This window comes from Charadrius vociferus, unplaced genomic scaffold, assembly GCF_000708025.1.
Source record: "Charadrius vociferus isolate BGI_N301 unplaced genomic scaffold, ASM70802v2 scaffold1284, whole genome shotgun sequence".
Classification (NCBI taxonomy): domain Eukaryota; kingdom Metazoa; phylum Chordata; class Aves; order Charadriiformes; family Charadriidae; genus Charadrius; species Charadrius vociferus.
In genome coordinates this window covers 114,109-128,367 of record NW_009648060.1, presented here as the reverse complement: position 1 = coordinate 128,367, position 14,259 = coordinate 114,109, and the positions used below count along the sequence as shown (strand labels likewise).

The 14,259-nt window shown below is 48.7% G+C and overlaps 1 protein-coding gene across 1 annotated transcript in view; it reads left to right on the top strand.

The window, feature by feature from the left end:
- The window catches only part of MYO1D (myosin ID), a 141,203-nt gene that overhangs the window by 46,006 nt on the left and 80,938 nt on the right, over positions 1-14,259 (top strand). The window contains exons 17-19 of the mRNA XM_009883722.1: positions 8,285-8,508; positions 9,635-9,779; positions 10,418-10,522. Of these exons, the coding sequence (XP_009882024.1) occupies positions 8,285-8,508; positions 9,635-9,779; positions 10,418-10,522 (474 nt within the window). The remainder of the gene's footprint in view (positions 1-8,284; positions 8,509-9,634; positions 9,780-10,417; positions 10,523-14,259) is intronic.

Here is a 14,259-nt window from a genome sequence, read left to right as displayed (position 1 = left end):
GCCTTCTCTTCTCCAGGCTGAACCCCCCCAACTCTCCCAGCCTGTCCTCCCAGCAGAGGGGCTCCAGCCCTCCCAGCATCTCCGGGGCCTCCTCTGGCCCCGCTCCACCAGCTCCGTCTCCTTCTGCTGGTGGGACCCCCCGAGCTGGAGGCAGCACTGCAGGGGGGTCTCCCCAGAGCAGCGTAGAGGGGCAGAATCACCTCCCTCGCCCTGCTGGCCATAGGAAATGACCTGTATTTTGGTATCTTCAGCATGAGAAACTCTACCTTGAATTTTCATGGGTGAGAAAAGGTTCCTGCCTTCTTCTAATGGCAGCAAGTGTGTTCTGGTGATTGCAAAATTCTCTGCTGCCTTAATACAGGAGCTTTGGCCATTCTCTTCATCTGTTCATATACAGTTATTTCCTTTCTCCCAACATCTTCCTTCCCTGCTCGTTGCCAGAGGCAGGGAATTCTGCAGCCTGCATCCTGGATGGAGTGAGAGGATGCGCTTTGTCCTGACAGTGGGGCACTGCCACCGGAGCACGGCTGAGGGCACCAAATGGACGTAGCAAGTCCTTGTTAGTGGAGTGGTCAAGAGCTTTCTGGAGGCTTTCGGGCTGATCTGCAGCAGCAGCAGCTCGGGCTTGGCCTGGAAGGAGGACGGGAAGATGCTGCCGCTGTTGCTGAGCAGCAGAAGGAGCTGCAGGAGAAACCCAGAGCAGTGCGGTTCGGGCTCTGCATCCAGCACGGCACGCGTGCCCGCACGACTCTCACGTGGGCGACTCGCTTATAACCACCATTCCTTTGATAATTTTTGTGTTTATTCTTGGGCACGGTCTTGTTATTACAACGTAATTAATCTCCGAGTGGGACCCTTCTCTCTTTCGCACCTCGCGCAATATTGTTTCTGTTGAGCAGAGTGATAGAATGAAGGTTGTTCCGCTGACTCATGTGAAAAGAGAAAATAGCATTTAGTAAATTAGGCGGCTCTTCCCACTCGCTGTTGATATGCTCTGTAACGTGATCTATTAGAATGGGGAGGCTTTGAGTTCAAACCATTTGCCTCAAACCTTCCGTGGGGTTTGGATCCACCTGGATCGGGAAAACGTGGATCGCACATTGTGGTGTGTGCGAGCACCCGGTGGGTGCTGCGCGGGAATATTAGCCGCCCCGCCATCGCCGAGCTCTGCGAGGAGATGACCCCTTTCAAAAGCAATCAGGAAGAGTATAATTAAAGCTTGCTTCAGATTTGAGCGTTTATTCAAAGTGCAGTGCCTCGGAGGACCCTGTGGCAGAACAGCGTGCAGCTCCCGCGCCGCGCCGTTGACTTAAATATTTAATAACCTTTTCCCGTTTGCGATCCTTTAAAGCTGTGCGGGAAGGTTCATGCCTGTGTGAATTTCTCGCTGGGTTTTGTTTTATTCTTTTCGGTTTGGATGCCTGGAGGGCAGCCTGTGCTAGGGCAGCATGAAATATTGATCCCGAAACGGTTGAGGCTAGCGCGAAGGAGGCCTGGTGGGAGGAGGTGGGCTGTGTTACAGCGAGCATGAAATAGTTTTCTCGGGTTGAGTTCGTCGCAGAACTGCTCGAAAATATAACAGTGGTGTTTAATTTAGACGAGCTGGGTTCGTTTGCTGAATTCTGGGCATTTGTTTGCTCGCTCATATGTTTAGATTGCGCGCTGCGGGGGTTTTCGTCTACATTCGCAGAGATTGCAGCATCTAGGTCAAATCTAGATTATCCCTTTTTCCATGGCGGAACTGCAGGCGAGGCGATCTCGGCGCTGCGGGCTCACCCTGTCTGGGCTGCCCTGTCCTCTGCAGGGCATGTTTGATTGTTTTCTTTCTTTATTCCTTTTTTTTTTCTTAATGGGATATTCTGAGCTTGGAAGCAGACTGCCGTCTGCAGACGAGTCTGTAATACATGGGTTGATACACAGGATTTTCTGCTAAGGTGATACGGACTCGATCTGTGTTGGGTTTCTTTAATCTTAGAAACTTTGCTAGAAGCTCACTGAGGTTTTTAAGCTGATTCTAAAGGCATGTCCAGAGCTCCTTTTCCATTCATTTGAATGCTAATTTATGAAATTTTAATCAAAAAACCCATGTGAATTAAACATACTTCAGAAAAGATTTCAGTACTTCCCATATGATATGATATGACTCTTGGCTTGGATGAACGCTCTCTTTCTTTGCGTGCAAGTCCCAGTTTCAGAAGCTGCCGAAACCGCTGCCGCACTGGGAGGAGGGGAACCACCGAGGGGATCACCGAGCATCCAGAGCCGTGCAGGAGGGTCATCTCTTGGTTTGGAGCTTTTTGCGGTCCCAGTGGTCACTTCCACCTCGTTGGCCATAACCGAAGGAGTAAAAGGGACTGTGGTAAAGGAAGCAGCAAGGAACTCTTTTCACTGCAAGCAGCCATAGCAATACATACTCTTTCTAATGTTCAGGGGATTTGACTGAATTTCTTCTCTTGTTCAGGCTTTGTTTTCCAACCTCTTCCTTTCTCTCTCTCTCCATCCTCCCAGCCCTCTAGTCGTAATTTCACTTGCCCTCTTATTTCCTCTTCACCTGCCCTTTAGGAGGACAAAGCACGGAGAAAAAGGCAGAGGTATTGAAGGAGATGTGGACAGACTGGGTGAGGACTGGATAAGGAGGAATAGTTTTATTTTAAAAAAAAAAAAAAGCCTAGAAACACCTTTTCTTTCCACTTTCAATGTAACCTTGTTTGTAAGTGTCTGCTCTTGAGTCCTTACTGTGCTCGTGGTCCCCCTCCCTGCGCGCACACGTTGTGGAGCCAACACGTGCTGCCGCTTGTTCCCCTCCCTGTCCCCTGCCCTGGCTCCTTGGGCAGCTCTGCTTGTGGAGGACAATCTATTCCGTAGAGTGTCCTGCACAACGTCTCTTGCTCCTGCTTGGTCACTATGCGCTGCGCTGATGACAAAATCGATTGCTTTGGAGTCTGCTCTTCAGTGTGTCCCTTGGAAAATTCCCCTCAAAGCAGCTCTTCTGCGAGCCTGGCTTCCTCCGGGCTTGTCCTACGCTGCTGTCACCCCACAGTGACCACAATCAGTTTTCTCCTTGGGACCACTTCACTGCCAGTACTCTCCAATCTTCCTCCTCATATCCCCCACTCCTACCCTTGTGTCCTTCACACATCTCCACCTTCTCATCCCCCTGAAATACTGCCAGATCTTCCTGGTGTCCCCTATGTGTTTGCCTTGGCACGCCGCCTCGCGTGGCTGCGCCTGGCTGGGAGCGTCGCCTCTGCTGGTTGGGATTGGAGATCGAAGAAGGCAGATGGCTCCTGAGCTCATTCTGAAGCATTTCCAGCAAAGTCACTCTAATTTGAGGTTTGCTCTACCCTGCTGTTGATTTTTCCTGAAAGATATATGGATTTGCCTCTTTGAGTCTTCCGTTCCTCTTTCAGGTTTGGTGGAAGCTGGCTGGAGATTCAGAAGGTATCAGGGCAATCTCTGGAGGTCACACTGGGACAGGGTTATCTTTGGTCTCATTTCTATGGAAGCCAGGTTAACCAGAAGCGAAACCCGCAGGAAGGTGGCAAAGGGAAGTATGGTTTTATCCTTGCCTGTAGGAGGAATGACACGGGGCACTGCCGTTCGCGGGTTTGTTTACCCCGTCCTTGCAAGATTTGCTAAATGCAGCTGCTGAAACTACCAGCTGGTGGTGTGTAGCTTTGATTTAAGTTCAAGCTGAAAGGTGCTCACCGGTGGTTGAGTTTCAGAAATGCGTGTGAGCTGTTGAATCCTTTCTGAACTATGTATGAAAATGGCTCGGATGTTTTCTTGGGTACAGAGGGCTGAAAGAAAGTAGAATGCCGGATGCACAGATCCTCTTTCTGTTGGGTTTTTAGCATGCGGGTCTGCCGCATTTGGCCGTGGCTCTACTATCGTCCTCCAGCGTATAACAGAAAAACAGCTTTTGCAGTTTGAGAGTCTGCGTAGAATATCTGCTAAACGCCACGATAAACTTAACACTGGAGATTTTATTTTTATTTTAGGGGTTTTTTTTCATTTTACAGTGCTTAGTGTTCTTGAGTTATGAACTGGAGGTGGGGGGGAAGAAGCGGGAAGGTCCATTGAGGGAGGCAGCGCTCTCCCAGTGTTCACGTATGAGAACAGCGCGTGTTGGTTGGAAACGCTCCAGCCTCCTCCTTTGTCTTGTGTGTGATTCTGACCCGTCGCTCACAACTACGCGATGTGGAGCACACAAAGTGGCCGTTTGTTGCTTTGACAGCCTCCTCTTGTTTGTGGGTTTGAAGGGTCCGTGTTTCTGGAAGGGACTGCTAGACCATCAGGCGGTCGGCTTGCCTTGGCGGTTCAACGTTCCCGATGGGCCGCCCTGAGCAGAACTGAGCCCTGTGGTTGAAAAGAAAAACACCGAGCCAGAAAAACAATGAATTTTTAAAAAGATTTGTACCCCATTCCCTGGGAAAAGTTTGTTCTTATCTTTGGCTTTCTCCTTACTTTTGGGAGGAGTTGCCGTTGTGGCTATTAGGAAGGTCCTTACTAGGAGTGAGGTTCTCCAGTTATGACAACTTGATTTTCGGACATGCTTTTCATTAATAGTTTACTGCTTGCGTGTAGCCAGGGGGCATGCCTCGGCCGGGTAATTGGATTTGGAAGGCTCGTGTTTGTAGCGATTGTGACACTTCTTGCTGCGAAGCCAATTTCTGCAGCGATGCGGCTGATACAACATCGGGGCAATCTGTTCCAGCGCCTTTGTTCCGCGGATCTCTGACTGGTGTAAAAAATAACCACAGCAAGAGACTTTCCTCAAGAGCGTGCTCACTGCAAGCACAAGGAAGCAAATTCAAGACCTTGTTCTCTATCTAAAACCAATTCAAAATGTTTTTGGGAACATCTGACAGAAGTGAAGCTCTACAAAGTTAATACCAACTTACCCAAATTTACCGTGCATGTTCTTTTCTTGAGATCCTTTATAACGTTCAGAAAGCTGTTTAGCCGCAACCTGGAACCCTTTGTTCCTCATTTTTATTCTTTTTAAATTAAAAAATGAGAAGTTGGCGGTAGGTTTTTACCCAGTTTACCTTGTTTACTGTGGCTATATTCCTTGCAGGTACATTTTGTGGCACTTCAGTCTGTGTTTAAATGTCTCACGCAATCCAAGTCGTCTTCATTTTTGTTTAAAAAAGAGCACAAACTACTTCAGTACTCGTTAGATGCTCAATTACTTCATCCTGGTTGCTGATCCTGTTAAATTCATACAGTCTTGGAATTCCTCAGAGGTGGAAATGCTGACTTTGAATCAGCCCTTACACACTTCGGGTGAGATCCAGGCCCTGTGCGAGTCGGCTGTAGCTGGTGGCTTCAGGACACCGTGACCTTCTCAGGAGCTCTGATGCCCTTTATATGGCAATGCCCTTTTATCTCTTTGTGATACGCAGGTTATATAGATCTAAACCTACAGTGAGGGCGCTAAAAGTGACTACTCGGACCAGCATACGTTAAGCAAAGGATGCTGCTTTCCCTCAATCTGTCTAATGATTTCAAAGAATAAATAAGGAAAGTGTCCTGTATTATTTTATCTGCGTGTGGAGTTGAGATTTTCCGTACCAATCCTCTGTTCACTCTTTATCTGGCACTTCTTCTTCCTGCCGGTTGTCGGTCTGGGCAGCAGAGCAGTGCTGGTTTTCTGCTGTGGTTACAGGGACTGCTGCTGGGGCCTCCTGCTCTTCCCTTTCCCTTGGGTGTCCTGCCTCGCTTCCCCGGCTCTTCCCTCCCACCGCTGAAACGGTCTCTATTTATAGAATCGCGATGGCTGGAAAAGACCTTTAAGATCATCAAGTCCAACTGAAGGTGGAAGGTAGCAGCTCGCTGCAAATGGAAGATCCTTGAGAAGCGGCCTTTGCTTCTGAAGTGTCCTCAATAAGCACTTGTTATTCCTTGTGAGCGTACGAACTGCGTGTGAGTTATCCCTCCGGCCGTGCACGCGGGTGTGCACACACCCGTGGACAGAAGGAGGGAAAAGGTGTCAATGTGTGGTCCGCGCGGCCATGCCTGGCCGTGAGATGTCGTCGCAGTGATCGCCCGGGGCAGTCTCTTCACACCCGGCTCCTCTCCCGCCCCAAACCACGGGCATATTTTTCCAGGAATGTAAAATATTCCACACGCCTGGAATTGGTCTCTCCAATGTCGGTCTGTCCTGACACCTAGTCCGACAGCAGTGTAGCTTTCCTGGAATTCACATACTCTCTTGCCACTGTGCAAAAAGTAATTCCACCGTGCTGAACAGTAATTAAACTGCCGGGTTTAGCTCGGGTGCTTTCCCCGGGAAAAGCGTTCTCCTCTCAGTGAGGGTGATGCTGGGATCTGTTGCCAAAGAAAACAGCCGAACGCAAAGGCGGGAGCCTGACTTTGCTTGGGAGGCTGAGGATGGAGACATCATCATTCCCACACCCTCCTTAGGAGAGTGGCTCCTGGCGGGGGCTGGTGTCTGGTAAGGAGCACGTTGCCTTCGCTCACCTCGTGTGTGTTGGTTGCCTGCTGGGCTTCATTTTCCTACACTTCGCTCTCCAGGACCATTTCCCTCTTCTTCTTCCTCCATCCAACGTACGGTATAGGAGCGAGCTGGGCTCCCTCGGCTTTGCAGCCGTATGCGACTTAGCAGCTGCAGTCTGGTCTTCACCACGATCCACAGAATGGGTGGAGTAGGGTGATTTCACGTTGTTTTGAGGACCGGTTTCTATCTGGGAATGAAGTGTTGGAGGTCACATGCTTCCAGTCAGTTGGACATGCTAAAATACAAAACAGTGCTGGAGCGGCTCAGCCGTGCCGTCGGATGCTTGGGCAGCATTTCCGAGGGTCACAGAATGAATCCCAGACTGGTGGGGGTGGGAAGGGCCCTCTGGAGCTCCCCCATCCCACCCCCCGCCAGAGCAGGGGCACCTCCAGCAGTGGCACAGGACGGCGTCCAGGCGGGTTTGGGATGGCTCCAGAGGGGGAGACTCCCCCACCTCTCTGGGCAGCCTGTGCCACTGCTCTGCCGCCCTCACAGCAGAGAAGGCCCTCCTCAGCTTCAGATGGAACTGCTCATGGTCACCTTTGTGCCCGTTCCCTCTTGTCCTAAACAAGGTCTGGACTCTGTTCTGCTGTGCTGGAACACAAATGGGCTTTACGGAGCATCAAAGGCACCGGTGAAGCGGTGGGTACTGCTGAGCTCTGCCAGAGCTACGTGGGTCGTGTCTGTCATGACCGGGAGATGTCCTACATGAGGACAGCGAGGCCAAAGGAGAACAAGGAGAGGTTACTCTCACAGAGGTTGGGAGAAGAGAGTCTGCTGCCTTTGAGGGTTTTGGAACCCCAAATCTCTACTTCTTTTTTGAATTTTGAGCGTGTAGAGGAGAGCGGCCCCTCGTGTCTGCTACACTGCTTGCTACGTGTAGGGTTTTTTCAGCCACGTATCAGGATTATCACTGAAGCTGTCAAGAGAACCTTTGACATCAGCTTCATAAAGTGAATGTCGTGTTGGAAGTTGCCTCAGGTAATTAATTAATTCTTCTGTAAATAGAAGGCTTGATATGCATCAGTGGTGCTATGGGATGTTTCTCAAGAGGGAAATAAACTCTCCAGCGAGGGCCCGTAGCGAGCAGTGAAGCACTTGTCGTATGCAGGAGGCTCATTATCCTTCCAGTTTAATTCTACAAGGAAACAAAAATACAATCTTCATCTTGGCGGATTATATTAGTGGGAAAGTACAGCTGTTGACGAATCCCTCAGGGACGCGCGTGTCAGCTGGAGAGCGCCGGGGGGAATACGCGTGTGGACCTGCCTGGCCTGGCCGCGCACTGCCGTGCTTCGCCGCACGCGGGGGCTTCGGCTGAGGGGCTGCACCGTCACATCAGCGCTGCAAGCAGTCCCAGAGACCCTCTTTGACGGGGTGTGGGACGGAGAAGTCCAGAACGCGGCATGTTTTCTGCCTCCGGTGCCCCCCAGGCGCTGGCGGAGCTGCCCTCCCGTCCGGCGAGTTGGGAGGATCTCATTTGTATTGTGTATTTTCTGCTTTTCAGTGTGGGGCCGGAATAGATATTCCCCAAACTATTTTCAAAGCAACCTTTTTTTTTTTAATCTGAGTTAAAATTTTTTCTCGATACGCTGGTAAACACGGTGTGTTTTCGGTGATGTTTTAATTGGATTTGCTGGCACAGAAAAGTCACTTCCTTTAAAATAACACTAATATATTTATGGATTTCAGCTTTACGGAAGGAGTATGGAAAAAAATCCTGGGTTTATTGCTAAAACTGTCTTCTCCACTGACTCTTAGGTCTGGAGGGGCACTTTGGCTCGCCTTCGCTATAAGAGGACGAAAGCCGCCCTCACGATACTCAAGTATTACCGCCGCTACAAAGTGAAGGCCTACATCCGCGAGGTCGCCCGCCGCTTTCACAACGTGAGGCTAATGAAGGATTATGGCAAGCACGTGCAGTGGCCTGCTCCACCCAAAGTGCTGCGCCGATTTGAAGAGGCACTCCAGACCATTTATCACAGGTACAAAGAAAAACTCTTGTCTTTTCCGTCCAAGCTAGAGGAGCGAACGGCTACTGCTTGTTCCATAGAACTTGGGAAAGTGACTGAAGGACCTGAACGGGGCGTCGTAGATGAAAACGTCAGTGGCTTTTGGGACCCTCGATCAGGCAAATAATGATGCTGTCTCAAAGCTTTAGGCAGGACGGATATTGTATTTCCTTCCTTGGCCCCTCTCTGGTTGGTTTCAAAAGAAAAGAGCAGCTGCCGTTAGACAGGGGGGAGAAAAGGAGTCTTTTTGACTTCCTCAAGACTTCTTATAGTAAGTCAGTACTTTTCTGCAACAGAATAAGTAATGCTCTACTACCTACACATGTTCTATGTGCAGAAGAGGTATTTTATACCTTTATTACAACCTCCTAATATGTAAAAGCTAGTGATTTTTTTCCTCTAGTAAATTGTAGACAAAGTAGTTACGATTCCAATTTGAAAAATGATGACTTCTGAAAGGCACTGAGCGAGAGAAACCGTGGCTGGATGCGGCCTCTAGAGATCTCCGGTCCGGCCATCTGCCTGAAGGGGGATTACCACCAGCACTAGATCAAGTCAGCCTTCATTTTTTTCCCCAGTTGTCTCTTGAAAGCCATCCATGACCGCTCTGGGTGCAGAGTCCTGCTTTCAGAATAAGCTCGATTATCATAACTACAAAATTTTAGTTGGTAAAAGACTTTTTGTAGCATTAATCCTGGAGAACTGGTGCTGCTGCCGAAGGCTGGAGCGTGGTGTGGAGTACCGGATGAGCTACCCAGACCTGCTTCGTGTTACAGTTGGTTACGTTTCAATTGTAGGGCCAAATTTGGCTATTAAAGGAGAATGATGTTGTAAATGAGCCAAAAGATGGGCTTGCATAAACTTGATTGCAAACAGATGCGCTGGTAGTTGACTTCTGAGTACGGGACGGGGAGTGTACTGTCTTTAAAATGATGACTTTAAATGATACAGAATTTTCCAGCTTTATGAATGCAATGGAAGGACATTTTTTCCCCTGACGTTTGTAGTCTAGGGGTGTCCTTGTTGCACTGATTGAGCAGAAGTAGTCCTTGTAGTTCGTGGTACAGACTGCGGAAGTGATTCAGGCCTTTTGCGGCAGGTGGCGAGCAGGGGAACTCATCCGGAGCGTCCCACCAGAAGTCCTACCTCAACTGAGGGCCAAGGTTGCCGCCATGGAAGTGCTGAAGGGTCACAGGGCTGATATCGGCCTGCAGAGAGCATGGGAGGGGAACTACATCGCACTGGTGAGTACGAGCGAAGTGATCGATGCGATGCCGGGGGCTTAGGGTGCTAAAAAGGGTGGAAATTTGAAAAAGCAACGATTGGTTTCTTGAGAGGGAGAAGTACTTTCCACTCCGTGCTTTCCCCTTTCTCCCCCAGAGAGAAATTTCCTCCGTAAATGGCTTTATTATCATTTCAGAGCCTTCGACTTCTGCTGCACTAGGAGTGATTTTTCTGAATACTTAAGCCTAGCCCGAGCATCACAAGCAGCATTAAAAGATAATGAGGAATGCCATCAGCTGGCTCTTCAGATGGCCAAAGCTGGGAAAGAAGTCGATATAAAACTAACATTCTAGATATAATGGGATGTTAAGAAATAGCCTAAAATGAAAAGGAACAAAGAAATTCTCTCTAGGCGAGTTGCATTGCTTCCTTTCACTCCGTCCTTCCTTTAAGCATTTTGTTTTGTTAAGGCTTTTTTTTTTTTTTCAGCAAGCACATAAAAACTCCAGATGCTCTGCTGCTCTTCCACGAGGCAGAGACTGGAGGAAGCCTTCGGACGCGGCGGTGCAGCTGCGGTCCTCTCTGGCCTGCCGTCACCTAACGCGATTACTTTCTTCGGTAAGCAAGAAGAGTTATGTGCCCGTCTTTGCTCTTTCAGAAACCAGATAACCCCCAGACCACGGGCTCTTTCATCCCTGTTGCCAACGAGCTGAAACGGAAAGACAAATACATGAACGTTCTCTTCTCCTGCCACGTCCGCAAGGTAACCGGCGTCACGCGTGCTCTGCGGACGTACGGGTTGGGGGGGAACTTCCCGTTGTCCGGGTGAAACCTTGGGAAGCCGAGGGAGAGGAGGGAATCCCGGAGAGGCTTTAACAGACGGCACTTCGAAGCCGACGTGTTTCAAGGAAGAGTATCAGTGATTTTTTTTGGATGGGTACGTAACTCTGAGCCTCATGCCCTGAAGGGCACTCTGCGTGAAGGGCTTCTGCGGCCTCTTCGCGGCGGGGGAGGGAATAAATTCACTCGATTCTGTACAACTGGATTGGATCTGACTTTTTTCCTAGCAGAGTGTGGTTTTTTGTTAAATGGGTTGGAAGGTTTAAAAAGACTAATTAGAAAAATGTGCTTGCATAATTTTATGGGTAGTTCATAATGACCTAAATGATGCTGGTTTTAAGAGTCTGTCAGGAGAGAACATTTTTCAATTTACAAAGCCAACAGACAAAAGCCATTTCGACGACAGACTGGGGCTGCCGCTGTTCCAGTGTTTTTAAGAAGCTGTATATTCTTTTTATTTCTAAAAATGTGCTGTTGCAGTTGGTCCCCACTTGCCAGAAGTGGAGCATGTGCGCGATCATTGTTTATGATTCTGCAAATAGTATATTTAACAGTAACAACAAAATTAATTTTGCAGCATAAAATATTACTTTATAGCAAAACTTCTTTGCCAGTTGTAGGGAGTTATATTATTTATATAACAGTGATTTGTGTATATAAAAATAGAAATCTCTCATTGCTTTCCCAATATTTCAGTGGAGTATCTCATGGCTTTTAACATGTTCTCCTTAGGAGCGTGGTGTGCTCGTGGGATGAGCAGTTTGGGTGGATATTGGGGTGTGTTGTTGGGATTAAGAGAGGATCGAGTGAGTCTGAATCCAAACCTCCTCTCTACGATCCTCAGCGGTTTGGCCGGAACCTCTGTTAGGGACGAGGAGATCCAGGATCACCCTGGCTTTTTTCACTGTGGGCTGAAAACAAAAGGATTCCTCTTGTAATTCCTTTAATGGACTGTTTGGAAATCGGTGCTGTTTGTAGCTAAACTGGCATAATTGTAAAACTACAGTATTCGGTTCTTAAAGATGTGATTACAGGAATTGTTTTGAATGGGAATGGAATGACGGTGAGGGGAATTGCTCTGGGGCAGGGGGTGTATAGCGTTATGTGCGTACCTGGGGTGGGAGTTTAAGTTTGCTCACTGTTACGCCACTTTTAAGCTTTTAAGTCCTTACGTTTCTCTCACTTGCTCCTGATTCAGCTTTGAAGGACCATCTCCTGTGCGCGCGCAGGGGCAAGCAGGTTTCTGAAGCGCAGATCCATACCGTACCCCGCTCAGTAATTGCAGGCACAGAGCTCTGCCTTTAGGCGAGCGTCTCAGCGGTTCTGTTTTTGTTTAAGGTGTGTGAAGAAATCCCGGAGCGTACAAGCAGGTCTCCTTTCTGTACATCCTGTTACTGCGTCTACTTCTTGGAAAAATCCTTTTTCTGCCGGGGTTTGTTGCGTTGGTGTCCCACTGCTTCAATAATAAAAGTAGTCTGGAGATGGAATAGGTGTTACCTATCGTAACGCGGATTTCTTCCTGAGCCTGAAAGCTTCCCTTCATTGCTTTCAGAGGGGAAGAAAGCTTTAGCCTGCCACGGGTGCGTAAATAAAGTAGCTCAGCTGAAATCAGAAGCTACTGCGGAGACGGTGAGGTTGTAGACTTGCACTCCAGGGGCTTTTAAATTATCTTGTTACTTTTTTCATCTTTTTAAAGGTTAAATTGTTGGTGGGTTTCTTCTATCGGAGAGGTCGGGCTTAATCCTCCCCTTGCCCGCTTGGGCAGGGATACCTTTGCATGGCTTTCGGAGTCGGCAGTAAAGGAAGCGCACGCGTGAGCGTGACGGGACAGCGTGCCGGGGCAGCGACAGCGGGGCCGGGGTAGGACGAGCTGACCCGGAGCCGCCAACCGAGGAGTGGGCACGAAGCCCTGGGTGATGCTCGGGGGAGCTGCTCCTCATCCCCAACCTGGCGGTGCCCGAGGCTTTGAAGGCGTTAATACTTTTCCTCGTCTTTGTTCTTAAGGTTTTGTGTTAGACAGAAAAAATACAGCAAAATTTAGTGAAAATGCAGCATCTTCTTTAGGAAAATGACGGCCTTAAAGGCGCAAACAGGAGCACCTCTCCTCCGACAGATGGGTAGAACCCTTTCAGCATTGCTGATCAGGACAAGACTGCACTTTTGTAGGATTTTTAATGATGTGTGCAAGCCTGGCGATTTCAGGACATCCCCATGGTTAAACTGAAAAGCAAATGATCCCTTTCAAATCCGCGCTTGGATGTAATATCTAACCATTTCTCTTCCCCCTTGTACGGACCAGAAATGTCCAGGCGAGCCTGGAGAGAAGGGAGGAGAGGAGGCAAACAGTCCTGAACTTTGAAAGCTAACGAGACAAAGATATGGCATTTCAAGATTTACCATTTCGCTTCCTGACCAATGCGCTTCTTTAGGTAATCTCTCAGGCCTTAAATTCGACCAGCGGATCTGCAGACTAAGCGACAGTGAGAGCTGTTGTGGGGCCTGTGAGCAGCTCCGTGCTTCGACTACAGGAACACGGTCTTTACCCTGAAAACAGCATTAGCCTCCTCTTACTCTTCACATAAAACAATTTATATCCTAAGCTGTCTTTTTAAAACAAAGGTGTTTCTCATGTCAAAACCCACAACCTGTAGCATTCTGCCCGTTACCCAAAAAGTACCGCAGTCTGAGGATCAGCTTGCAGTGCTGGCGGGTAGGGGGAATTTCTTCTGGTTGCTGCATTCTTCCTTTCTTTTTTTTAATAAATAAGTAAATAGAATCACAATATTTATTTCCTTTTAGCCTTATCCTTCTTTAACTTCCCTGTGTCGTACCAGATGTTCCTCGCACAAGCGTGGCTCTTGGCGTGAGCGCGTCCAGGCTGCGTCGATGGTGAGAGCACGTGAAAGGGAGCGACCCCCACTGCGGGGAGGTTCGTCGGGTTTCTCAGGCGAAACCTGCTTTGTTGTGGATTTGCAAATTGGCTGTTACCATTCGTTTCTCAGCTGAATTTTGGCTCACGCAAAGCTTTAGCGGGGGACGGAGGAGCGAGTCACAGAAAGGAAAATGTAATTGATTATCAGGTGATTTCATTGCTTCCCTTCAATAATACTCTTTAACAAAGCATCAGCCCGCAGAATAAGGGTTGCTCAAGTTCATTCAGGGGATATTTTCATGATTCAGCTTATCTGAGGATTCTGGAGTGAAAAATGTGCTGTTACTGCTGGTCCCTTAGGTGGGCAGAAAGGTGTTACTGGTAACAGGAGCGCACTTCGGTGCCTTGAGGTGAACATTTCATTGCTGGAGCAGCATCAGACTTCCTTCACGGCTGTCAGTGAGGTACCGAACCAACACGCCGCGTGTGAAGTGGTTCTTGGCTGTCAATAGCAATGTTAGGTGTCTGCTCTTTAACATCGACAGAGAATTGCGGTCTAGTACGCTTCTTTCCTTGGAAAGAAAAAAAATTAAAAAGATAAATACCGGGCAATTGGAACAGACACAAGTCAAGCCTGGAGTATAAAAATATACTTAAAAATGTAATCCCAAGCCCAAATACCGACTCAGCGGGGAATGGCTGGAGAGCAGCCCTGAGGAGAAGGCCCTGGGGGTGCTCGTTGATGAGAAGCTCAACAATGTGCATTCGAAGCCCCGAAGGCCAACTGT